Source organism: Podarcis gaigeae (assembly GCF_964106915.1).
Source record: "Podarcis gaigeae genome assembly, chromosome: 9".
NCBI classification, from domain to species: domain Eukaryota; kingdom Metazoa; phylum Chordata; class Lepidosauria; order Squamata; family Lacertidae; genus Podarcis; species Podarcis gaigeae.
This window is the reverse complement of record NC_139685.1, coordinates 5228004-5255486: the sequence shown is the minus strand read 5'-3', so window position 1 is coordinate 5255486 and position 27483 is coordinate 5228004. Positions and strand designations below refer to the sequence as shown.

Here is a 27483-nt window from a genome sequence, read left to right as displayed (position 1 = left end):
AGACCAACTAAATTTGTTCTTGGTATAAGCTTTTGTGTACATGTATCTGAAGAAGTGTGCATGCGCACGAAAGCTTATACCAAGAACAAACTTAGTTGGTCTCTAAGGTGCTACTGGACAATTTTTATATATATTTCATTTATCTGTGGATTAGTTCTAGCTGTCAGGTGCTTATCTTTCACTATTCATCTGCAAATAGTCTTGGTTTTCTCTAAATCCTGAGCACAAGCTTACCTTGACCAAGGCTAATCTCATTGACCCAACTCGTTTACAATTCATTATCAACGTGAATGATTTATACAAAACTAGGTAGGCAGCCTGCAGCCAAACTGAAGGACTATTATGTATGTTGATATTAAAGTTTGTGTCCTGAATCTTACATACAATATAAATACGATCTGGAAGGAAGGAACTTTTATTATTTTGTTTTTTAAGCTCAATTCATAAATCATTCTCAGAAACATAGGTGATTTAACCATAAAAACATAGATAAAACCATTTCATACATACAAACAAAATCCACTACAGATACAGACTGGAATAAAAATTTCCATTTTAAAATGTTTATTGAAAAAGCAACATCTTCAAAACACAATATAGATATCTGCTATGCAGTGGGAGGACACAGAACAGACCTGGTGAGAATAGGCTCTGCAGGTCTTAATTAGGTGACCTTTGTTACATGAGACTCCAATTAAGAGGCTGCAATGACAGTTAACCCCTCATACACCAGAGCAGTAAATATAAACACACCCTTTTGTCACAGAGCGAAAACAGCACAGTTCTGATTTAAGGAGAGGGGCCAGGTCATAGTAGCCAACTATAGATTAAGGAAGGGAGATAAATTGGGGGAGGAGAAACACCCTTTTACTACCCCCTGCTTTCCAAAGAATCTCTTGTTTTTCTTGCTGCCTCTCATTTCCCCAACTTTCCTATCTCTTCTTTCCCTCTGCTTTTTTCTCTTCCTGCATTCCTGGCTTTATTAATTTTCCTGTTGCTCTCTTTTTCAATTACATTCAGAGGCAGCTGGTGTGCTGGCTGCTTGTGTAGCAGGAGAAAAAGAGAGAGAAAAAACAGAATAAAATTTGCCTCTTCTAACAGATACAACCCTGGGATGCCATACAGAATTCAGGAGAATAAACTAGCTGGGATCAAAGTTGCTGGATAAGGCACAAAGAGAGACGTGCTTTTACTAACTCAATGAAAAATTGGTCTCTCAAAAGTTTTATAAAGGGAAAACAAAAAAATCCGTGCAACACAAAAAACAGTATGCGTAATGTTTTAGACTGCTATAGAGAAAGAGTTATTTAGAGCCATTATTCAGTATTATAGCAGCTGCATGGATTTGCCAAGGTAAAGTGGTATTACAGCCTGAACCCCTCCTTTGGCAATCCTCGCAGAACTCTAGCCCAATGGTTGCCATTAATCTGATTTGAACTTATTTTATAATGAAATGATTTTAGAATATTGTATCATTTTACTGTTGTTAGCCGCTCTGAGCCCGGCTTTGGCTGAGGAGGGCGGGATATAAATAAAATTTTATTCATATTATTATTATTACATTAAGTGGGAATGGGATTTCAGTTCAAGGGTAAACTAAATAGGGTAAACTCACTCAACTAAATGGGACTTCCAAGTAAACATTTTTTATTGTTGGGGGGGGGGGTGGACTTCAAAAAGTAGCCAGCACAAACACCTAGGGCAGGCATAGGCAGACTCCGGCCCTCCAGATATTTGGGACTACAATTCCCATCATCTCTAGCTAACAGGACCAGTGGTCAGGGATGATGGGAATTGTAGTCCCAAAACATCTGGAGGGCCGAGTTTGTCTATGCCTGCCCTAGGGCCACCTGTAGGGTTGTAGGGGCTATCATGTCTCCAATTTCATGCACTTAGTGAAAAAGAAAAAAAGAATGGCTGTTTTGGTTTCTCAATGCAAATGAGGTCCAGATTAGGTCTATACTAGAGGAAGATCGGAAACGACTAAACGACTAAACAACAACAACAACAACAGAGGAAGATCCAGATCAATGAATCAGGGCCCAAATTAGATTGGGGGGGCGTGTCTTGCACAGCTGTAATTTAAGTGCTACAATTGTTTCCACAGACACTACAGTAGTAGTTTTTGGCACAGGGTTCGAATACTTCATTTACATACAGAAACCTCAGGTTTAATCTTAAAACAACTGAATTCAAAAAAGGTTCAGGAAGCAGACCCTGTCTGCCCTTGACCCTGGAGAGCAACTACTGGCTAGTGCTGACTTCTGAGTAATACTGAACTATTATACTTGCTATAAGGCAGCTTCGTATGTTCCAGATTACTCTTATGTTTTCAGGTTCCTTCCCCCCCTGAAAACCAAAATATTAAGACATCGTAACTGTTGGCTGTAGCAGGCTGATGCTTTGGCACAATATGAAGCAACCTCAAGGCACAATATGAAGCCACCTTAAATGTCAACCTCTTCAGGTTTTCCTGTATCAAATTGCAATTGTAGACCAAAACCTGGTTGACTTTTTACTCTAGTTTTAACTCTTAAAACAATCAAATTCCAATAAAATATGAATTTATTTTTTTAAAAAAACCAACAACCCGAAACAGGAGTGTTAATCCAGAATAGTCAGAACTATTGGTGGATGACTGTTGCTCTGTTGCTAGGCTTAAATTCACAGTATTGGCAGCACAGTTCCCTCACAGAACAGGAAATGGGACTTCTCTAACCACTTTCTTGGGAGTAAGCCCCACTGAGTTAATAGAATTAAATAGATTACTTCTGAGTGGATCATGATTTAGACTGCACCGTATCTCATGCTTTCACACCATACTGAATGATCGACCAAATCAAAGCGAGCCTCGCGTTCAAATATCCCATGTGGTAAGGCCTAAGTTCCTCCCTTCAAGTGATTTGTTGCAAGCATGAAAAGTCTTCCCATTATCCCTGAAGCTTAATCTGAAATATTTATGTAAAGAATATAAAATACGCTTCTTGTAAACAGAGCCAGAATCATAATTATGCAAAAAAACAAAAAACTGGTTACCTTAGATACATACTACCTTAACTACACAATCTTTTGCACATGAAGGTACGAACATGATGTGTTTCAGCTTACTGGCCCTCATAGCTAACCGTAGGATATACCTGTACACACTTTTCCAGCTTGCAACTTAAGCCTTTGTTTTAAAAAAACAACTCTTGCCCTTGGCAACCTGTTAAGACTCAGGTTTTGGCATCAATATACAAAACATACAGATCTACTTGAACTCAATAGCTAAGTATCAAGGAAATGTTGTACATTTAGGTCCTGCTTTCCAAACACCGTGCATTACCAGGAAATCATTTGCAAGTATTTGCATAACGAGCTGATGATTTCCATTATTTCCTACAGGAACATTTATAATCTGTGATTTGTCCAGTCTCTGCCCCCCACGGGCTTTTTCCAGAAAAGGCTGCAGCCAACGAGCAAAACACAGGGAAGGAAATGGGCAAACTCTGGCTGTTTGGATATCTGAATCAGCTGTTTTTGTAGCGAGGTTTGGGCATAATTCTTTGTGTTTGGATAACTGAATTTGCAGATAACGAGTGTTGCCATAGTGGGACCTGTGTGTGCTTCAAATCTGGCAGACAAATCAACAGTGAATATATTATTTAGAAAATGTATTTCAAGGATAGCATACGTTTGCATGTGTGTGTGCACGTAAAGACAAAACACATTCAACAAAATTTATGCAGCATGTCTAGTGCAAGTCTGTAGATATTGTTTCATTTCCTTCTTTAAACACTTTCTGCCAAAGCAAACAACCCTTTTCCACCACTGTGCACTCTCTTGCAGAACAGGAAATGTATCTGAGCATTTTTTATGGCAAAGGTATTGTTTGCTGAAAGGCAGTAGCTGACATTTCTCTCCAGGGCTCTTTGCCACAGTGCAGCAGAAATAACATGTGCTCAAAATCTGTGCCCTTCATCATATGCAAAGGCCGGAGGTGCCACAAAATGTTTCTTAGCTCAGCCGCCTAAGGGCCTGATTTCCAATGTTTCTCAGAAAATGGTACCCAGAGTTGCTTGTTACTCTTTCCTTTGCTTTTGAATGTATCCAAGGAGAACGAAGGGGAGGAGGAACGAAAAGGCACAGACCGTGAAACAAACTTCAGCTCCTGCCAGCCAGTATACTGGAAAGAAAGGAAGGAGAAAACCAGCATTTAAGAATATTGTTAATCCGGAAAAAGCGAGAACTTTCCTAAAGTGGCCTCCACAAAACAGTTTGTACCAAACTGAGTGAGAAGAGCTCTGCCATTCCCAGAAGATGCAGCTTTTCCTCACCAGAATTAAATATTACCTGAGCTGGAATTTTTGAACTGAAAGCAGAACCCTCTGCTCCTATCCAACGATATCAACGGACTGGCAGCAGCCAGGGCCCAATAAAAAATAACCACATTTGCCCAAGACAGCAGGTGTCAGAAAATGCTCCAGAAACTCTACCATGAGGAAAGCCTCATGGATGGGAAAGGGGCGAGGATGTGACTCAGCTCCACAAATGTTTTGCTGCAGGTCTGTTTGCTTTTCTAAGGTTCTGTGCCTGGCGCAAGCTATAGGGAAGCTCCTGTGAGGTATCTGGGGTTCAAAACTCTGCTTCTCTCTAGTCAGCAAGTGCTATAGGAAGGTCAGTTTCTGAGGGAGCCTCAAATGCCGCCTTTTCTAATACAGAGCAAGTTTGAGTCGAAGCACACACACAAACATCTACAGCAAGCCCACAGTGAGATAAAAACCTTACATTTTCCCCTCAGAATTTCCCTGGAAGAATACCCAAATTGATTTTTAAAGCTCCTAAGTTCAAAAAGCATTTGGAGACTGGACTTTGACCAGTAGCATTTCCCCTTTAAAAAAGCTCTTATCCAAAAGATGCTTCTTAAACCTAATGGTGGGAAGGGAAGGTTGAATGAGGGGGCTGAAGAGTCCCCACAACAAACAAAAACTGGAGCAAGAGAAAAAGAGACTGCAACAACCTGAAGGCAGGCATTTTTCTAGTTTTAGACGTGAGAAGGGAGAGAGAGAGATGCAAGTTTCTAATTTTAGCTGGCTGCCAAGACTATCTTGTGATGCAAATTACAAACAAAATGTGGGGCGCATGGATGCACTTCTCTGTATCACAGCCACGCTTCGTAGTATCGAGGAAAATGCATGTTGCTATTGCAACCTTTCCTGACAGAAGCATGAAAACAGGAATCCTACCATAGCTGAAACACTTTCCATGATACGCAGTGCGAGGTTCAATTTTCTCCCTGGTGAAATCCATATATTGTTTCTTTTACTGACAAGGGTGCATGTGAGCACACGCATACATGCACAATTACCTGTTGCTGACACAATTGGTCCAAAAGCTCTTGCGAGGGCCCCCAAACTCCTTAAGATTCCCATTACGGTTCCCTTTTGGCTGGCTAACCCTATGAAAGAAAACCATCATCGTTTACTACTTGTCAGTTTTTTACTTCTTGGCTTTCCCTACCAAGGCAAAACACTTAGAGACCAGCACTATAAAACATCTGAGAAATAAAATGATAAAGGATTGGGTCTTTAAGAGGGAACCGTGCATCCTTATGCCGAGGCCCTGGTTAGGAAGACCAGATTCACTGCCTCCTGAGCGTTATTGAGGCTGGAACTATGCATTGGTCAGCAGACCCAGATTTGAGAGCTCAAGCAAAACGGCTGCAAAGTAGTGGAGTACCGAATAACCCAACTCCTTCAGTTATTCAAATAATGAGAACAAGTCTGCACTGTCAAACCCAGTGAGCATTCTAACTATCTCCATTTCATTCTTGTCCTTTTAATATTGTATTTTTAGGTGCAACTGGACTAATAGTGTTAGAAGTTCTTCTCAACTTTGCCTTTATGAGGATCAAGGAGAGTTGTTCAGGCAAGTTTACCACCAGCATGTGAAGCCTAAATCCCACAATCTTGAGTGTACTTCACTGCTAAAACTGTGAGGCTCCCTGAGGTATATTTTATTCGCCAGTTAACCAGCAGAGGAATGTTGAGCAAGTCCTTGAGTTAGAGCACAGAGTTTCTACTTAGCCATTCTTGGTCATTCCTACCATTATTTTGAACTGAATGTCATTATCTTCCCTTGTGCACATAAAACACGTGAAAATAGGGCAATAATTTCCACCTGCAAAAATGCATTATTTTATTTATAGATCATTTTGTGGGCTCTAGTGTAAGGTATCTGTAGTCAATAGCACCATATAGGAATAAGCAGTCTATAAAAACTTGACATGACCCAGTCAGTAATTAGCCATTTGAAGTCCCACATTTCTTAATGGGAGAGTTAAACAGATCCTTCACTTATTTCCATGAAAATTAATGGTATTTTGAGTGCTTGCATGTGTCTGAACCACACCTACTGTCCTCACTGCGTGCTGTACAAAACAGAGCAGGAGCCAACGCCAAGTGGAATCATTTTCCAATTCTGTGTTTAATCTGTCTCCAACTATGAGGCAAAAGAATCTGACAGCAGCCTGGCTTTAAAGATTCAACACACAGTTAAAAGAGCAAGCAAAAAACTCCTTAGAGAAGGGCTCTGCCCATTACAACAGTAAACAGCCACGTACCATAGCCAGACACCACCGTAGACAAACAAGGAACAACCGTAGCAGCAGCTGGAAGTAATTTAATAACAGGTTAGAAAATGATTAAACAAGTGAGAATGCAAATGTGTTAACAATGGATGGCAGGAGGAGAAGGTTTAATTCTGCATGGGCTACGATCCAGTTCCCAGTAGGAAACAAGATTCCATAGCCAAAACAGCAGGATCGAATCCCTGCTCATCACTTGAATGGGGATTAAACCCTATGCAAAAGTGCCATTTGAAGTCGTTCTCATACACACGCTGCACAAAGAGGCTTTTGCAAAGGCTTTAAAACAGCTCCTCCACTCCTGTCTGCTCATACAGGAGCACAGAGACTGTCTTTAATTAAAGCAGTTTGCCAAACTGCTCTCTGAATCAGCTTCCCCCACCCCCTTTAAACATTGCTGGAGTGATGAATTCAGAATTTAAGTCCTAATGACAATTTAGGGTGAGGTTTTTTTTTCCTGAAAGTGCTGGTCAGGCAGATGCTAGTCATACCAAAAACTATCCCTTAGTTCAGGCACCCCCAAACACGGCCCTCCAGATGTTTTGGGACTACAACTCCCATCATCCCTAGCTAGCAGGACCAGTGGTCAGGGATGATGGGAATTGTAGTCCCAAAAACATCTGGAGGGCTGACTCTGGGGGTGCCTGCCTTAGTTGATCATGCTGGTAGATCCTGAAGTGAACAAATGCCTTCCAGGAGCCTCAGGAGAAATCAGAAATGCCCATACTGTGACTTTCTGTCTGCAAGCCTTCCAGGGGGCATTCTAAGTCTTGCTTTTTTTAGGACTGGCATCATGGAATCACAGAATTGTCCAATTGGAAGGGATCCTGAGTCCAACCCCCTGTGATGCAGGAAATGGGAGGTGGCTGGTCCTTCAGGCTTCTGCCTTTAAATGAACACGGGGAGGAGTTTGTTGGGGCACTTCCAGTGCTCAAACCTTCCCCTCAGCAATGTTTTTTCTCAAGCATGATAAAAGAGCTCCTGTTGCCAGATGGCCTTTCTGTATTTGCAGCAAGGGACAGAGGGGCTCCTTTCCAAGCTGATCAATGAGGTCAGCACACCCCCTTCCTCTGGAGAAAAAGCCAAAGATGAGGATCCAGAGGAAGGAGCCATCAAAAGGTGATGGAATCCCTTCCAGTCAGAGAACAGAAATTTGCAGTAAGGCCTTTCTTTTGGAAAATAACTTGCTGGTCTTTTGCAGAGCTTTGCAGTATTTGCAATTCAGGGATTAAGTTGCAAAGAAAAGACTGGTCCATCTCCTCAGCAGTCAGTTGGGAAACTGAGCACCCTCTAGGTTCAAGAGTCCTTGCCTTAACTCATGGGTAGGCAAACTAAGGCCCGGGGGCCGGATCCAGCTCAATTGCCTTCTAAATCTGGCCTATGGACAGTCCGGGAATCAGCGTGTTTTTACCTGAGTAGAATGTGTCATTTTATTTAAAATGCATCTGTGGGTTATTTGTGGGGCATAGGAATTCGTTCATTTCTATTTTTTTTCAAAATATAGTCCGGCCCTCCACAAGGTCTGAGGGACAGTGGACCGGCCCCCTGCTGAAAAAGTATGCTGACCCCTGATTGGACAGCCTGGACTATGCAACTTTCTTCTGCCTGTAGATGTCTATTTTGTATTTAAATAGCAGTCGGGGACATCACATTTCTTTTTTGGAAAAGCATGCTAAGCCAGGATTATTGACAATTTAGATATCCTCTTCAGCTCCTAGAAGGAGGCTGGAAAGATCAACCATAAGCTGAGGCAACACAAGTTAATGATGTGTTTAAACATCACCATGGCAACTTCTATAATGTCATTAGCATTCAAATAAACTCGAAAGGACAGCTCCTTCAAGATTGATAAGCAACAAAGGCAGTTTGGAAACCTAAATCCATTCTGCATTAATGAACTCAAGAAATCTATGGAGCCCATTTCACTTTGCTTTAGTGCCTGAAAAGATTTGTTTGAGAAGCTCACCAAAGGAGTAAAACAACAGTCCAGTGCCCAGGAGGATCATATTAGAACTCCAGCCAACAAAAAGGAAACCAAGAGCCGACACCATTATTGCCTGTCAAAAACAAAAGGGGCAAAGTGAGAAATGGTTTGACAGTACACAAACTCTAGTGAAAACCCAAAGCTTCTTCTCCTGGGCCTGCCCTACTCTGAGAGCAGTTGGGCTCCCGCTCTCTCTTCTGCTTCAACTATTGAGATGCAAACATCTGCTCACCTTGAAACAGCCCTGGCTGGCTCCCTGGAACATGGCAACATTTGGATGAGTCAATGGGGGAGTCAATGCCCACCCTCGTCTTTTCCCTTCTCCTTTCTTACCCGCCCCTGCCTGCCACAAAAGCCCCTTGCACTGAGGAATTCAAGAGCTTTCCTGCCTTAAGGGGAGGGAAAACCAAAGAGCTATGTAGTAGGGGTGATTCCATGACAATGTCAACCTACAGACCCATTTTTCATTTTCATATATAGTTAACGTGCTCTATATCATTTCAAAGATAACTTCCTCAAGTTTAACAGTTTTTCAAAATGGCATTTTACATGTGAGTAAAATGACCAGAAGTGTGACATGCAAGATGACTCAGAATTTCTCTAGGTTTTTTTTTTTTTTTAGAGAATAGGATAATGAGCCTTTATTTTATTGGTTTTCTTTTCTCATTTCGCGAACTGACAAGAAATTTTATGCTAGGAACAAAATAGTTGGTTTGGAATGATTTGTTTGATGGTGGAATTGGGTACCATCATCACCAGAAACTGCACTTTAAAGACCATTTTATATCCACTTCATAGCCCCAAAGCCAGTCTCTCTGTCTCTCTCTCTCTCATTATTATGGTCTACTGAACACTGAGCTTCTCCAACATGAACAAATGCTTTGTGTACTCTCTCTCACAAAAGGAAGGAGAGAAATCAACAGGATATATTACAAGTTAAATGACAGAAGACACATTTCCTGAAAATTCTTCAAGTATGCATGAAGCAAAAGAAAGTACAAGAAAGACTACTTCAAATGGAAAACAAGCCCCACCCTTTTTACACTCTTCACTTCGTTTCCTGGCTCAATCTGGCGAGTGTAACCTCCTTGGATCACAGCCATCGTAATCCCAATGAAGAAAAACATCTTCCCTTGTTCCAGACTAAGAGAAAACAGGAAAAAGTTATTTTCTTCTCCATGTCCAAACTCCCAAAATTAACATGGCTGGAAGCTGTTATATTTTAAGGAATATATACTGTGGATATTTGGGCATGTTCCCTAACTAACCAATTTAGTAGTTCTGACACAGCCCTCTTAGGGGCAAAGTAGTTTAGCTTGATTTGCAATTATGTTTGTTAGTAGTAGTTAGTTCTACCCAGTCAGTAACTAGAAGAAACTTTGACATAAAGCATTCAATCTCCCCTCTACAGGAAGCTTCTACAATTATTACAGGAACATACAGGGATGTTGGAGGGGTGGCCCAGGGGGCCCAATTCCCAGGACTTTGCCAGCATACCACAGTTCTTTTGCCCTTCTTCTCCTTTTTAATCTTAAATATATTAGGATAGCCAGCTTCCCTGCAAGGTGTACTGCTGCTAAGTCACACACCTGGCCAACCAGACACCATCTTAATTTCTCAGGGGCATTTCTACATATAAATGAGCAAATGCAAATTTATGTCATGGGCTGAGTCCTTTGAGTACCTGGCAACAGCTATGTGTTGCCAGGGGAGGTGGATGAAATCTGACTCCATTCACATTTTTATAATGAAAAACATTTAAGTGTCTGGGCAACTCTTGATCATTACAAACCAAATTGATGGTGGTCTTTGTCTTTGCTTTGCTTCGGTTCTTGTTTGTCTTTTGTAAGTTTTGGCGATTTTAAATTTGGAGGTTTATGTATAATATATTGGTATGGGAAACTGTCGTGTAACGGGCCAATGGCCGTAATAAAGATCAATCCAATCCAATCCAATCAAACCAAATTGCTTCTCAGGAATGACCTCTGGTCACCAAAGCATCTCCACATTCAGAAATGAAAAGCTGCCCCCTGGCTTCTGGTGTCCCTGCAAAAGGGAAGACTTCTTGGGCAGCCTTACCACTAACAACACGGAATCAGTTACCAACAACGAATCCTAAAAGACTAAGCTCTCAAAAATCATACAGTAATGAGGACAGTCCAGGAATATTCTTGTCTTTGGGAGGGGGTTACGTTTGTATCTTCATATGTTTGTTGACATTTGTTAAAATTTGCAAAAATCAATTTAAAAACTGTAATCATATGATAGAAACGGAGGGAAACAAAAGATATGAGAGAACCAGTGTTAGCACTGGGCAGCTGCCAGGCCTCATTTTCCCCAGCAGGACCCATGAACACCAGCAGCTGCCTGGGCCCCCCCCTCCTGTCCCGCCAGGAGTGGACTTATCTGGGATCAGGGCCTGTGTTGGGAAAGTGCCTGCCATGTTATAATTTAACACAATGCACGACGCAGTGTTGCACTAGCACATTGTAGGGAATTGGAGAGGCAGGCAGCCTCCCAGACTTAGCTGCCACATACATCTGGGTCTGCAGCAGAGCACCTTGACAGGAGATCTCTCAGACCTGGAGAATGCCGTCTCTACATTCCAAAAGAGCACAAGCATGAGTTCGAATCCCTGCTCAGTCACGAAACTTGGTGATTGGCCTTTGGAAGCAACTCTCTCAGCCTAACAGAGGTGCAGAGAGGCTAAATCAGGCACAGGCAAACTTGGCCCTCCAGATGTTTTTTGAGACTACAATTCCCATCATCCCCGACCTGTTAGCTAGGGATGATGGGAGTTGTAGTCCCAAAACATCTGGAGGGCCAAATTTGCCTACGCCTGAGCTAAATTGTCAGACATATCCTTGATGGAACAGCATGATTCAAATGTATCAAGGAAATAGGTAAGTAAAATGGTTATAGGAATGTTCACTCATATGAGAGAGGGCTGCCAGCTGAGTTTCCACTTTGGGTGATTTATGCAAGATAACGGGAGAAATATTTCCAGAGAAAATGGCCTGCAACATTAGATGAGTTTCCTCAACCAGAGCCTACATTATGGGGGTGGATTGGAGTGGGAATGATATCTTATACTGTAATTAAACACAGAGGTTATCTGAGGAAACACCATGACAGAACTTGGTTTATACTGATGTCTCGTGAGGCTCACTATTTTGACAAATAAAATAAATATCATGCGAAATACCTGCTGAATTGGAAGTGTTGATGGACAAGAAAACTCAGAGTGTATTCCAGACCAGAAAACAGGAAAAGATACAGGAAATACACCAGGCCTAGGATCCTGAGATCTGTTACAAAACACCACCATCAAATTCCATTCATAAGAACAAGTACAAAAGTAAACATACCAACAGAGTGGCCATACCAATAGAATCAAGACCTTCAAAAAAGCAGCTCTAGACTTTGCAAATCTCAGGTGGGGCTCTGGCTCCAGTTGTGGAAGACTAAAAGCTGTTACAACACACAAATCCAGTGCGGATGTAATACTGGCTCCTTGCATATACACGCAGTTTCCAGCCCCTTCCTCCTCTGTCCCCTTCCTGACCTTTCCATGCCTTAGGTCATCTCTGCTGGCCCACTGGGACAGGCATCCGCTCTGGCACCCAATGCGTTTTGACTGTACGTGATTTTGGTGTCATGTGCTATCCCCAGAACGTAACCCCTGCGTAAGGGGATATTAATTGGATGCTGTACCTTGATATGTGTTAGAAGTGGCATAAATATGTTTTAAACAAATACATTTAAAAAGATGGTGAGATGCTTTCTCTGCAAAAGTATTGAAAGCTTCAGTACTTGACTAATCCTACTATGCAGGTGTGGTAAGAAAAATACCGGTGTGATTACTAGTTCAGAGTAAGTGTGCCTTTTACTGGAATTGTGTTGTGTGTGTGTGTGTTTTTTTAAAACCTATTTCTATTGCCCTCCATGTTTCATTCTGCATGTCAGAGAGTAGATATTCATGTTACTAACAGAAGCTGATGCACGCAGAGGCCTTACACACTCAAAGCATATCTCTGCAATCATTCTTTCATGCTATGTGCTGCATAAACTCAAGCCAGTTTGCTCACTGGGAGGACTGCCAAATCTCAAGCAAAAGTGCAGATATGCAAATATATTCAGGAAAGGGCTAAGCCTCATTGTGAAGAAAGACAACACAACGTTTTGCAACATCAGGGCTGGCGCAAAGGAGAAAAAGGTCGTGGATTTTGACATGCACAGGCGACTTCATAATAAAAGGAAGAACAAAAAGCTCAAGGACTTGCTCGCTTTCGAAGAGGTTTCCATATTTTGGCTGACGGCAGAGAACTGGAACAGAGCCCGAGGACTAATCAGGCCAGCTGCTGACTGGAATCCCGACGTAATGGAGGACACCTAACAAAACAAGGAGAAGGAAAGAAAGAATTGAGTCTCAAGGCGATGACTGAGCCGCTTTGCGTGCCACACAAAACCAGGACTTTAGTGCTACCTGCATGAGCAAGACCAGGGGTGGGCAACCTAAGGCCCAGGGGCCGGATCCGGCTCAATCGCCTTCTCAATCCGGCCCATGGATGGTCTGGAAATCAGTGTGTTTTTACATGAGGAGAATGTGTCCTTTTATTTAAAATGCATCTCTGGGTTATTTGTGGGGCACAGGAATTTGTTAATTTTTTCTCTCTTCAAAATATAGTCCTGCCCACCACATGGTCTGAGGGACAGTGGACCGGCCCACGGCTGAAAAAGGTTGCTGACCCCTGAGCAAGACCGACACTTCCACCCCATGTTGCTGCAAAAGCAGACTGTGGGATTCTGCTCTGGCTGGAAATCTTAGGAGCCAAATTTTGAAAGTCCTGGGTTGTACAGGTATAAATAAATGGAAATTTATCTAACACATAGAGAGTATTGGGAAAGACAGAAGGTTGCCTCATACTAATTGAGAGTTATATAGGGACTAATTTAGATAACCAGTTTCGTTTCATTTATTCCTTGGTATTCTATTATGCTATATAATTCTTGTTATCATTTATTGTTTTGAATGTACTGGTTAATGAAACAATAAAAAGATTTTTTAAAAAGCTTGGGTCTTAAAACAATTTTTACTTTTAAATTTTATTTTATGTCCTTCAATAGTTTTCCACTTTGGGACAACCCCACCAATGGTGCAGAAAGCCTCATTTTTATTTATTTTTTCAAAAATCTCTCTCCCATTTTGTCCTGGTTTATATATCTAGTTTGTGAAGGTATAACATTTGATATTTATTTTAACACATTTTTCTTCTAAAATTGCATAGACCAAATCAAAATTTATCTGTTACGCACATTGATCTCAATTCAGTTGGTGATCTCAGACAACCATTTCCCAATTCTGCTTGTACAATGCACTCTTAAGTATTTGTTTTAAAATGACACTATAGCTACATCCAGTTATTTTCATCATATGTAGAGGAAAGACATAGCAAGGGAGAGAGACTCTTCCAGCTTCCACATGCTCCCCAGGAGATCTGAAACAAACAATTATGCATGCAGAGTTGTCTGGGCCTCCGGTGCAATTCTGAGTCCACTGAACCCAATGGGAGGGACTTATGTCAAAGTATCCATGCACAAAATTGTGCTATAAAGCAGGTTTAAGGAGTCTTTAGGGTACAACCTGGGAATAAGCCCCACTGGATTTGAGGGACTTGTTCCGGAGTGGACCATGTTAATATCCCAGATTCAGGGGTTGTGGTGGCTGAGAGATTCCAGATTCAAATGACTACACTTCTCTAGCAATGTTTTTTTGGAATTAGTCCAGCTTTACTTTTCCTGTATCTACACCAGGGCTGACAAAATGTCAGAACAGCAAAGGGTCCCTCGGCAAATGAAGGTGCATAGTGACGAAGGTCAACCAACTTTGGCACCTGAAGCAGAAAAATCCCACAGTCCTCTCTCTCCCTCCCTGACAGTATGCAATACACCATCCATCTGGCAGCTGCTTCACTTTGCTAATGGTTAGAGCTGACGCCCACCATCTGACACCCCACAAACACACACTCACACACAGCCACTTCCAAGGCCTAAACTATGTTTGTTAATCATTTCTCTCAACGTGTGCCTTTTCTGTCCAGAATTAAAGTAGCATGACACTTGATAATTGCTTAGCACTAAAAAGCCAAGTAGCTCAAGGCAGCTCTTGGAAGGATCAAGATTAATGAAAAAACTATCTTAAGCATTTGCAAAATTAATGGAGAACCATTAAAATCGTATTTGCTACTTTGCCTTTAGTGACATGGACCACTTAACCCAGTCTGCCTTTTCCATCCATATCCCGTGCTCCAACTAGGGCAATAAAGACAGCATTATGTGGTGGTTTGGCTGCTAGACTAGAACTCGGGAGACCAGAGTTTGGATCCCTTCTCTGCCATGAAACTCACGGGGTGACCGTGGGCTCTCTCTTAGCCTAACCTATCTCAAGTTTTGTTGTGATGATTAAATGGGAAGGGGGAGGGGACTGTACTCTTTGGAGGGGAGATGGGACTTGAATGCAGTAAATAAATTCTGCCCTTGAGGACTATGTGTTCTTCTGCAATTCTTGAGCAATTCCACTTAATGGAACATAAGGAAGATAACTTGCCACTGAACTACTTCCCTCACTTGCCAATAACAAGCATACATGGAGCTCCAGACCTGTTTTGAAAATATAGAGCGGAGTGAGACAATTTATTTGGGCCAGATTCTGCTTAAAAATGGAGGCACTGGTTTCCTGATGTTCTGTTAAGAACAAGATGGCGACTATCTGTCTCTAGAACATGTTACCCGTTTTTCTTTGGGGAGTGTCTCTGGCAACAACATGAAGACGAAAGCCAAGTCAATCACTGCAAACATGACAGCAAACATTGCAGACCGAACATAGAAGATTTCTCCCTTCTCTTTTTCCATGGAGAGGTATGCTCCAAGCATAGGCCCAAAGGTAAAGCCCAGGGAGAAAGCAACGCCAATCATTGCCTAGGGAAACAAGGGTAATACTTATTTAGTAACATTTCTCTCCTCCTTCAACTCTAATAGAGCTTCCAGAGCAGCAAATATGGAGATGTACTATTTGAAACATAGATACCCATAATTACACATTCATTTTTCTCGATAATAACTTAATGTTTTGTTACCAATGCCAGTTAAACTTTTGATTGCACTAGCCATAGGCCATGGCATCATTCAGAAGGAGAACAAAACACAACAACGGCAATAACCATAAAAATCATTGGGCACAGACATAAATAAAACCACGGTCACGGCTACTAAAATTGTTTGTTGCATTAAATAGAACAGAATAGCAGAAGATTCTCAGGTAAGATGTGCCAAATTAAATATCCGAATCCCCTTTGCAGTTGACCGCTATTTTGTCTAGTTCCTTCCTCCTGATCTTCTTAGCCGCCAGCGCACAGAGAGCGACTTTATAAGTAACAAAGTCCTCAGTGTCGCTCAGTAACCATTTCACCTTTTCCACCCTATTCAAATGTGTTCCATTCGTAAACAGGGGTTTTATAAATCGGTCTCTTGGGTCGATATATAACGGGCACTGCAATAAATAATGGAACAGGTCCTCGATGGAGGGTTATCCACACAGACAGTCTCTCTCTTCGTAACGTACTTTGCCGTACCGTCCACCCAACACCGCCGAGGGCATCAATTAGAATCGTAGTTCTGTAAAAGCGATTCTTAGTACGGCAAGTGGGAGCTTTGTCAGGTGTCTGGCTCAGGCATGCTCCATTTTGATAAGCAGGAACCATGGTGAGCTCTTGGTAGAAGCCATCATGGTTAGATCCCTTTCCGCATCGGACCTAAAGAGACAGTCTCTTAAGTGCCTCTTAGCCTTCCAGCATTTGGTCTGTTCCCGTTCTGTGTAAGACAGGTATGTCCAACAGGTCGATCGGGATCGACTGGTCGATCCCCGGGAGGTTGCAGTCGATCGCTGTTGATCAAGGGCTCATTTTCCTTTGCTTTTGCCCAAGAGCCCCCAGCCCCCTTCCCCTTGCCTGTATTTTCTCCTGATATCTGTAACGGAAGATGGAGAGTGACTAATCCCCTCCCCCCTTAAAAGTCCCCCCCAAAAAGGAACCCCCCAAAAACAGGCTTAAAATGGGGCATTTCCCCTCCCTAAACAAAGTTCAACAACTTTGACCTAAAAAGGGGGGTAGATAACTGTCAGATTTTAATTCTGAAAGTAGATCGCAGTCCCTCAGGAGTTGGACACCCCTGGTGTAAGACATAGCGGAGCATCTCTCCTTCGAAAGAGATTGAAGTCTTTTCACATAATTTAGGCACAGGTAATCAATTCTAGCCTGCATTGTTCTCTTCTTCAGCACGAAGAAGAGCAGCTGGGGTCCCGTTGGGGAGCAAGAGCACTTTCCTGAGAAATTTGCACTTAATATTTTGTTGGTTTCATTGGGGAAAGTATGCACTTTGCACAAATGCAACACATATTAAGATGTTTTAAGTTGTACTGATAAAGCTTATACAGTGGTACCTCGGGTTAAGTACCTAATTCGTTCCGGAGGTCCGTTCTTAACCTGAAACTGTTCTTAACCTGAGGTACCACTTTAGCTAATGGGGCCTCCTGCTGTCGCCGCGCCACTGCTGCGTGATTTCTGTTCTCATCCTGAAGCAAAGTTCTTAACCCGAGGTACTATTTCTGGGTTAGCAGAGTCTGTAACCTGAAGCGTATGTAACCTGAAGCATCTGTAACCTGAGGTACCACTTTATATTGTGTAAGCTGTCTTGAGAGCATAGGCGCCAGCTCCTTAGGGCTGAAGACACTTCAGCCCCCTCAACATTGTTTAGCAGGGGGCTCAGCTCCCCTAATATTGGGGGAGCGGAGGAGCCAAGTGCCAAGCTAGGCCCAGTTTCAGGGCTGCCACCATGGCCACTACCTGTGCCTCCCCATACTCCCCTCGCACAGTCCCCAAACTTGCTCTAGAGGGTTGGGGGCAAAACTCCAGAACACATTTAGGCAGAGGGAGAAGAAAGGGAGATCGTTCCGTTGTGCAGGCAGAAGTCCTTGCACTGCACTGGATACCACCCGGAATCTGCAGTTTTTCTACTGGATAGAAAGAAGCATGAAGTTTAAGCCAAAATCAGGTTGGACTGCGACTGGAGAATTCTAACCACCACCCCTCCTTGGGATTCTGGGAGAAATGGCACCTAACATTCCTAGCCTAGTATTGGGCAAACAAAACAGGGGAATGGCCATGTTCATGTCACTATTGCATCTCATCGAATCCCACTCTGTATGCGGAACACATTCACGTCCCTGTGGCTGATCAAAAATTAAACAGCAAAGATCCTGATCAAAGGCTCACACCAGGCCGTTAACTCACCATGCCTTTGCTTCGAGCTTTTGGACTTTGCAAGTCAGCAATTATTGCAGTGGAGAGGCTGACATTCCCTTTGCTAATTCCACCGAGAATTCTGGAGAAAATGAATAGCTCAAAGCTCCTGGAAATGGCCCACAAGGAATACGATGCTATCATACCAATCTACAGAAATAAGAAGGTACATACGTAATGAAAATAATGGTATTTAGAAAGCACATGAAAATGTAAGCACTCCCCCTTGGACCTACAGTATTACACAGGGGAAGCTAAACTGAACCTAAACTAAAAAATGGGGGGGGGGGACCTCATGTTTTCTCAAAAGAATACTGTTATTGGATTCTTTATTGAACCCAGTTTGGGAAGCTAAAGAGAAATTCCAGGTTACTTATTCAGAATAAAAGTTTGATGAGGTAAAAACCCCTAGTACAATTATTGGCCATATGCAGACCAATTCATAAGGACATAAAAGCAGTATTGAAGAGAATTTTCACTCATATTGGAGTTGTCCAAGCTTGTGTATTCAGCAATCTTCAAGCAGCAGAAATCATGAAGGTTATCTAAAACATATCTCATACTGCAAATAATTGCTGCTTTTTCAGATGGCATGGAAACTTTTCTCTTCTAGCCTAAAGGCAAGGCGATACACAGCTGTTTATTGTAAGATGGAATCAACAGCACTGCCAGGCTGAAGGGAGCCCAGGGAAAGATGCCTTTGAGTGCCACCCCCCCTGCCCTTTGGATCACTCACTCATTCTACCCCCAATACTTGCTCTCATCCCCATCTCCTTCCTTCCTGCGACTTGATAAATTAGTCATTTTCTTCATTTCATTAAAAGGAATCAGGAAAGTTGCTATGCACTGGGGGGGGGGTGCACGTGCGCGCTTGTGTGTGAACAAATATATTCCTTCTCCTTTCTTTAAATTAAGAGTAAAGCACAGATTCTTGTGGCATGTGCAGAGGGCTGCAGCGAGGAGGAGAAGATCATAGAATCATAGAGTTGGAAGAGACCACAAGGGCCATCGAGTCCAACCCCCTGCCAAGCAGGAAACTATGATGAGGTCTTGTAGGATTCTGCCCCATAAATATATATGGTTATAAATTTGGGGCAGGGGACTAGGCTGTAAGCAAAGACCCTCTTAACCCCTGGATCCAGCAAGTGTGGAAATACAAGCCAGGCTGGCTTCCCATTGAGCTGAGAACCTGGGAGATGGGCCATAAAGAGAACAAAGGAAGGGGCTCTGTGTGAGATGGCAAATGGGTGGGGCCTCCTCTCCCAAGTCGCAGTTAGATAGAAGCACAAACCCAGAGTTGAGAGCAGAGAGTTTTGGAATGATGTTAGAAGCAAGGCAGCAAACTGGAGGGAGAGTCCCAGCAATGTTTGATTTATATTTGAATGCAAAGCTGGGGTGTTAATGGTGTAGACACCCCTCTCCATACCCATGGTAGGCTCAGGTTGTGTATGCACACACACCATATCCCATAAAGACCCCAGAGCCTCCCCTGTACCTCATCCTGAAGGAAACACAATCCCTGGTCAAGCGCCTGGAATCCCTGGAATCTCGCATTGCTCGGAGATTAGGATGGCGTGCAACACTGGTGTCAGAAGTGGGATTCGTGTTCCCTGAAGAAGCTGTGAGCAAGAATCTGAGCCGAAATGGAGGAACGGCAGCATTCCTGGAGCAGCAGAGCCAGCAATGGATGGAGCGGCAAAACCAGTGGTTCAACTGACAGCTGCAAGCAGAGTGTGTGAGAAGCCTCAGTGGAGAGGAAAGCGTGACTCCATGCGAGGTGAGGGCCCTGCCGGTTGAAATGCTACAGGGGGTTGAAAGCGACCCGGGAGCCCCGCTGGAAGAGCCCAGCGGAAGAGACCCAGAGTGTGGATGGGCAGCCGAGGGGCTTGGACTTTGAAGAGACGCAGTCAGTAGCCGAGGACAAAACCTTGGAGAAGGGTGAGGTGGCTGGAGCTGAGGAGCTGCTGCTGCTGACAGATTTCTCCACTTGTGGAAGAGAGTATAATGGGAGGTGCATGTGAACGTGCAAGAAGAACAGCCTGTACCAGAGGAAATGGCAATGTGTTCCTCAGTGGAGGAGAACACGTAGGAAAAGCTCAAGGCCTGTGTGTGTGCACCAGAGGAGCAGCCAGCTCATGCTGAATTGGGTGAGTTTTAAAAAACCAACTATGATTTTGCCCTACTTATTACTTGTGCAAATCAACCGTGCAAGATGAATTCAGCCTGACCAGAACTAATCCAGAAAATGTAATGGTTTGACTCACACAACACCCAGTGCATAATGGAAAAGGGCTGCCTGGGTTTAGCCGGGGTTACTTAGATCATGTAACCGATCCACACTGCACATTCTTTAGTCCCGTCAACAGACATACCACAGTCAACAACATGATCGGCCGTCTCCCAAAATAATCAGACGCAGCACCAGTAAGTGGAGAGGAGAAGAACTGAAGGATGGAAAATATGGAGCCAATCAGACCTGCAAAATATGGAAAAATTAAAATGCAATATGGATCTGCCAACATCAAGGTCAATCCTTCACAGCCATGTTCACATGTGAGCCATACCACACATTACATTTTGAAGGCTGCCAAGGATCCTAAACATTTTGGGCCGTTGTCCTCAGGACCCACCTGAAAGCATCAGGAAGTATTTCCCACACATTATTAAGATGGCTTAATTGCATTTAATGCCAGATTTATACGGTGTCCTGCGCTTCATGCAAACTGTGAGCAAACCTAAGAGTCCTATATTGAAACTTCATTCATACCTCCAAACAAGACACTGTTGTATTTCCTTTCAGAAGGCACTTGAGCCACTTCACTGAACCAGTCCACTCCGTGCTGCAGCGTCATGTAGAAACTATCCTGTGGAAGAAAATATGCAAGGGAGGGATAAGTTGAGGGGAGCTATTCAGGGAGGACAGAGGAGCAACCATAGTCAGCCTGAGCTGCCCACCACGTGCAATTATTCCGCAATTATTTTTTCTAGTTCTTGTCATGTGCAAAAAGTAACCACAACCAATGTTTTTAGAAACACTTGCTTTAATAGACAGAAAGCCTGAACTGCCCTCAGACCTTAGCAGGCTCTGTAACATTTGGACTATCATTTAACATCTTAGTGGTTCAGAGACAGACAAGCCACTGGAAAGAAAGAGAATAGCTTAACCACACTCTCACTCTCTCTCCATTATTTATGCCACAGCACAAGGGGAAGAAGGAACTAGTCATGTTCTGCTTTTACTAATCCTATGCTTCACATCCAATCAGAGCAATACAAGGGTTTCCTGCATTGCCTTCCTACAGTCAGCAACATGGAGTGAAGAACAAAACTAACCGTCAAAAGTCTGAAATTTCCCCACTGTAAGATAACAAGAGCAGCTTAAAAAAACAATTAAGAGTTAATATTTGCAGTATTACCGTACCAGTTTAAGTTACAGATAGGTAGCCGTGTTGGTCTGCCATAGTCAAAACAAAATAAAAAAAATCCTTTCAGTAGTACCTTAAAGACCAACTAAGTTAGTTCTAGGTATGAGCTTTCGTGTGCATGCACACTTCTTCAGATACACTGAAGTGTATCTGAAGTGTATACACTGAAGTGTATCTGAAGAAGTGTGCATGCACACGAAAGCTCATACCTAGAACTAACTTAGTTGGTCTTTAAGGTGCTACTGGAAGGATTTTTTTTTATTTTGTTTCGTACCAGTTTAGAGTTACATCAAAACCTGTCTTAAGTTTTCACCTAAGACACAGATGTGCTAGATCACTTACTATGAATTCTAAACATTTATTGTTGCCTGAAAAGTTGTTGTTAAGCAGTAACACATGCTCCATGAGCATTGCTGGTTCACTCAGATACCAAAACACTGAACCCAAACATTTCAAATTGCCCAGAGATTACATAGAGGCATTGTCTGGTTTAGGCATCTGCATACAGTGGTACCTCGGGTTAAGTACTTAATTCGTTCCGGAGGTCTGTTCTTAACCTGAAACTGTTCTTAACCTGAAGCACCACTTTAGCTAATGGGGCCTCCTGTTGCAGCTTCGCCGCCGGAGCCCAATTTCTGTTCTCACCCTGAAGAAAACTTCTTAACCCGAGGTAATATTTCTGGGTTAGCGGAGTCTGTAACCTGAAGCGTATGTAACCCGAGGTACCACTGTATACAGAAGATAGGATGTTTGGCACACCAAAATTCCAGGTGGACCACTTTGGCACCTGGGCTAAAGTGGTACATTATCGTTACAGCACACTCTTTACAGAGACGTGAGTTTCAAGCACTGCCATAGCACAATCATGCCATGGCGGCATCCCATCATATTTTACATGTTTATCGCGAGTGTTTTGGATAAATGTGGCTTAGGTCTTACTTACATTATTATTGCTGTAATGGTCAAGAATTGAAGGAAGCAGAGGCAGGATGAGGGTGAAACCCAACAGGTCTATGAGGAGTGCGATAAAAACAATGGTGATCACACGAGTAGAGCCCTCTTCAGTTCCCCGGGACTCCTTGAGAGGCCTTGTGCTCTCTTGGCTTTTCCCCAGTGACATTGTCTCAGGGATCCTGCTCTGAAATACAAAGGGTGGAAGGCGGTGGGGGAAGGGGAGGAAGTGGATAACTTGCTGACTCATTCTCCCTTAATTGAAATTTTACTGCAATTTAAAAAAAAAAAAAGGTAGGAGGTAGTTTCCCTTTTTTATTTCCTTCTCCTGATCTACCCAATTGTGGATTGGTGACTCCATTTAAATCTCCCAGTAATATTATTTTTCCTTCCAAATATTCCAACATCTTTTTTCCAATCTTCTTGAAGAATTCCTTTTTATTCTTCTTAGGTGCATAGACTCCTGTTACATAAATTATTTCCCCTTGGTGTTTTATTTTAAGTATTAACAATCTACCATCTGGGTCTGTATATAGTAGTTCTGGCTCTAGGCAGGGTTTAACAAACTACCACTCTTTTTTTTACCTTAACCACAAAAATTCCAAATAAACACACAGGCATTAATATTTAATATATTTGGTACTACAGCATCAAAAATATCAATGCCTAAAATGAAACTAGCTTACAGCTCCAATTCCCATTGTTGGGCTGGAACAAAATGCCATTAATTTACAACGCAGCACCATGATCTTTCATTAATCAGGTGCTCTTCGAAGATGATGCTTTAGCAATCAAATAAGGTCTGATGTTGAATACAGATGACTTTTAACTGCCGCAGGAAGAACAGTGAACTCTCATCTGTAATAGGGGTTAAAAGTATGAAAGCTGTATTCTTTAGGGCAGTGATGGCCAAACTTGGCTCTCCAGCTGTTTTGGGACTACAACTCCCATCACCACTGCTTTAGGGTAAAACTTTGCAGTGTCCACAGAGGTGGAACGGCCACACTCTGTCTTCTTGGAGGCCACTGTGCTCTAGTGAGGACTGAAATGGACACTCTCCTCTGAGAGGAGGCTCTGTAGTAAGAGAGGCACCGTCTAGCTGTAAAGGTTAAAATAGTTACAGAACCGACTTCCCTGGGCAAGGTTATCAGCTGCAGAAAACTGATAAATGAGTGTGTTCTATCAAAAAGCAGATTGACAGAATGCACGTGAGGCAGAAATTCAAAAGTATTAAGGATATGAAGCATACTCCATATTATCACTTTTCCCATATGTACAAATGAAGCTGCAAAAATGCATATTGTTCAAGGCATTTCTCACCGCATCCCCTTCCATGGTCTGCTGTGGTCTCACACTTGTAGCAGCCGCTGCCCTGAAGTGTTCATATCATCTGGTGGTACTGCTTAATGGTTTGGTTTTCTGTGGAATTTCTGAAATTGGTAAAAATGTCTGGGGTGGGGTGGGGAGTTCAACAACTTTACTGTATGGATGTTCACTTTTTGAATTATGGCAACCCGAGCTTTTATGGCTGCATTTTTTAACATTGTTTGGTTGCAGCTGCAATTACGTGTATGTGGTTTTTTTAAAAAGCCACATTATAAGGAGGGTTGCTAATTTTCGAAAAGAAACCAAATAATGTATTTAACAGTGCCAAGTGATCTTAATTTCGCTGTACGATTTCAATCTCTAGCATCAACTATCAGAGGCTGGACGCGGGGAATTGGCCAAAGAGGCACGCAGGACCTGCAAGGCTGCTTCCAGGGGCGCGAGCAGGACTGGAACGCAAAGACGGGGGACCCTTCGGCATGGGCGGAACCGGGGGGGGAGCAGGGCGGAAGCTGCCCCCCAAATCAATACCCCCCAAATCAATCTGAGGCTCTGCCTCGCTAACACAATCCCTCCCCTCTCGCTCCCGGAGGGTGGGCTCAGTGGCGTAGCGTGGGGGGTGCAGTGGGGACCGGCCGCACGGGCGCAACATGTGGGGGTTAGGGTTAGGGGGCGCAAATCCACGGGTTTAGGGGCGCAAATCCATGGGTTAGGGGGCGCAAATCCACGGGTTAGGGGGCGCAAATCCACGGGTTAGGGGGCGCAAATCCACGGGGCGCAAATCCACGGGTTAGGGGGCGCAAATCCACGGGTTTGGGGGCGCAAATCCACGGGTTTGGGGGCGCAAATCCATGGGTTAGGGGGCGCAAATCCACGGGTTAGGGGGCGCAAATGACTTGCCTTGCCCCGGGTGCTGACAAGCCACGCTATGCCACTGGGTGGGCTATGCCCGCGCCTCGGGCTGGCCGAGAGCAGCGGGGCGGAGGGAGCCTTCTTCGCCCGAGGGGGCGGCGGCGAAGGCGGCAGCCCTCGCGCACCCGCGCCCTTCCCCCGAGCTCCCCCGGACCCGGCGAGAGAAGCGCCAGGGGCGCGAGCGAAGGGGACCCGCGCGGTGCACCCGCCCCTCCCGCAAGCCCACCTGCCCGGAGAAGCGCGGCTGCCCGAGAGACGAGGCGTGGGCGTCCGGGGTCCTGGGTGGCGCCGCGGCTTTTCTTGCCGCTTCCTCTTCCGGGCTGGGGCCTCTCCCGGCGCCTCCAAGGCCGCAGCAAGTGGAGGCTCCCCAGATGGGAGGCGCGCCCTGGCCAGAAGAATCCGCGCCGCCCGGCGCGCAAAAACGCACCGCCGCTCCTGCTGCCGCCGCGCGAGGCGCTGGCTGGATCCGGCCAGGGGCGCCCGCAGCCCGGCACCTCTTCTCCCAGGGCCCGGCGGGGTCCAGCCACGGGTCTTCGGCAGCCCAGCTGCCTTCACTGCTGGCGGGGCCAGCGGCTCTTCGACGGCCCCCGTTTCCTCCTCCGTGAATTGGCGTGAGCCTCTTGGAAAGCCACCCCAGTTGGGAGCCAGTAGATGCGCTGCGTGAAGGACTTTTCCTTTTCTCTGCCCTAAAGCTGCCAACGTTTTCCAAACGGTTATGTTTGGGAATGCGTCTTGAATACCATTTTTGACTCGCCGGTGGACAAGCCTAAATTCAATGCATGATGATTTGAAACTTGCCACTTCAAGAATGAGTTCGCTTTTATCAACATAATCTTGCTATAAATTTGCAGGTTCACTGGCTTTTGCCCTCAGTCCCGCTGTTGACATAGAATCTAACTGGGTATATGTGTGTAGTGGAGCAAATTTTCTTGTATCATAACTCTGAGAATCATCAGGCACATACCAGAGAGCAAGTCCTACTGAACTCAGTTGGACTTCTGAGTAAAAACGCTTAGGATTGCAGTACAGTGGTACCTCGGGTTCCATACGCTTCAGGTTCCAGACTCCACTAACCCAGAAATAGTACCACGGGTTAAAACTTTGCTTCGGGATGAGAGCAGAAATTGTGCTCCGGCAGCACGGCAGCAGCAGGAGGCTTCAGGTTAAGAAAGGACCTCCGGAACAAATTAAGTACTTAACCCGAGGTACCACTGTATAATACTGCAGTCTTTCACCCAGTTACCTGGGAACAAGTTCCATTGAATTCAGTGGGACTTACTTCTGAGTAGACACATACAGTGCAAGACTCAATTTAAAGTGGATTGGCTACATTTTCCTTCAAAATTACAAAATACAAAGTGCTTCACATGTCAGCATCATATTTCTTTCATTTGGTACAAGTATTTTACAGCAGTTCCCTCTTTATGTATTCAAATAGTGTAAACATGTATATTGTCGTCTAGAATGGTGTCCAAACTTGTTTCAAAGAGGGCCAGATTTGATGAAGGTAAGGGCCGACCAAAGTTGTTGAACTTTTTTAAGGATTTCCCCCCAGGAAATAAACTGCCATGGGAGCAGACTTTGGACATGCCAGCATCTAAATCCAAGCAAACACCCCCCCATCCCACCTATTATAAGCAAGCAATACTCCAAAATGCTTATCTTGTGAACTTGCCATTTGTTTTATCATGACAAAAGCTCCCGTTTCCCAAAAAAAAGGCAGGATGGGGAAGTCTGATCTCTTCATCACTTTTAATTGATCTCCGAGACGTGGAAAAAGAAAAAGGAGAAAGTATATTTCCAGGAGTTGGATCCCTTCCAATTCCTTAGATTTAACGGCAGAACAAGCAGTGGACAGCAACAAAACACTTTTCAACTTTAGAATCATAGAGTTGGAAGAGACCACAAGGGCCATCGAGTCCAACCCCCTGCCAAGCAGGAAACACCATCAGAGCACTCCTGACATATGGTTGTCAAGCCTCTGCTTAAAGACCTCCAAAGAAGGAGACTCCACCACACTCACTGGCAGCAAATTCCACTGTCAAACAGCTCTTACTGTCAGGAAGTTCTTCCTAATGTTTAGGTGGAATCTTCTTTCTTGTAGTTTGGATCCATTGCTCCGTGTCCGCTTCTCTGGAGCAGCAGAAAACAACCTTTCTCCCTCCTCTATGTGACATCCTTTTATATATTTGAACATGGCTAGCATATCACCCCTTAACCTCCTCTTCTCCAGGCTAAACATGCCCAGCTCCCTTAGCCGTTCCTTATAGGGCATCGTTTCCAGGCCTTTGACCATTTTGGTTGCCCTCCTCTGGACAGTTCCAGTTTGTCAGTGTCCTTCTTGAACTGTGGTGCCCAGAACTGGACACAGTACTCCAGGTGAGGTCTGACTTTGCTTGGAGGGCAGGCTTCCCCACCCCTCTCTTCAGAATTTCAGTTACAAAACCCCAGGGGACCCAACCTTCAGCTTCACTGGGGAGAGCCACCAGCCTCAGTCCAACTATTCCCTCCCTCTCCCTGCTTCCTCTTGTAAATGAGCCTTCCACTTCAAGGGAAAAGGATCTGAAAGGAACACTCAGGTAGCAACAGAGAAGGCCAGGCGCTTGCAACAAACGCCATTCACTTTTTCCTTTTCTCTCTTTGGCTGAAGCTCACAGTAAATGCTGACAGGCTGGGAACCTCAATGGCGCCCTCTGGAAGCTCCACCTGGTGCAAAAACCCAGGCTAGCCCCCCCTCCCCCCAGCTACAGCTCTGGCCAAACTGCACCTTAAACATAATCATCATCCATTATTTATATGCTGCCCAACTGACTGGGTGCAGGCAGGGAATGCTCTACCACCAATTTAGCATCTTTTACATTTGGCACAAAATGCAAGCCCCAATGGGACTGGCTCCAGCTGAGT

At 44.1% G+C, this 27483-nt stretch overlaps 1 protein-coding gene across 4 annotated transcripts; it reads right to left on the bottom strand.

The window, feature by feature from the left end:
• Positions 1-547: 547 nt before the first annotated feature.
• On the bottom strand, positions 548-25130 carry MFSD10 (major facilitator superfamily domain containing 10). Of its 4 annotated transcripts, none has more exons than XM_083698362.1 (17): positions 24806-25130; positions 23662-23771; positions 22334-22523; positions 20733-20829; positions 20338-20441; positions 17957-18115; positions 15399-15587; positions 12893-13001; positions 11815-11917; positions 9644-9752; positions 8592-8682; positions 6602-6649; positions 5348-5437; positions 2013-4165; positions 1672-1962; positions 1562-1629; positions 548-1371 (listed from the first exon to the last, which is right to left on the bottom strand). In XM_083698362.1, exons 2-14 carry the CDS (start codon positions 23664-23666, stop codon positions 4062-4064), a joined length of 1398 nt encoding a protein of 465 aa, XP_083554488.1. In that variant the 5' UTR covers positions 23667-23771; positions 24806-25130; the 3' UTR covers positions 548-1371; positions 1562-1629; positions 1672-1962; positions 2013-4061. The 4 variants fall into 4 exon arrangements, with proteins under 4 accessions (XP_083554488.1, XP_083554487.1, XP_083554486.1 ...); XM_083698361.1 differs by having other exon boundaries at positions 22334-22528; positions 23662-23760; positions 24806-25115; XM_083698360.1 differs by having other exon boundaries at positions 22334-22528; positions 24806-24987.
• Positions 25131-27483: the final 2353 nt, after the last annotated feature.

Excerpts from the sequence above, each read along its gene's own strand:
- MFSD10 (XM_083698361.1), bottom strand. Across the intron at positions 11,918-12,892 it reads GGAAACCTCTTCGAAAGCGA|ATCTCAGGATCCTAGGCCTG; the intron begins GCAAGTCCTTGA and ends GTTTTGTAACAG. Across the intron at positions 6,650-8,591 it reads ACTGTTGTTTTACTCCTTTG|CTGCTGCTACGGTTGTTCCT; the intron begins GTGAGCTTCTCA and ends AATTACTTCCAG.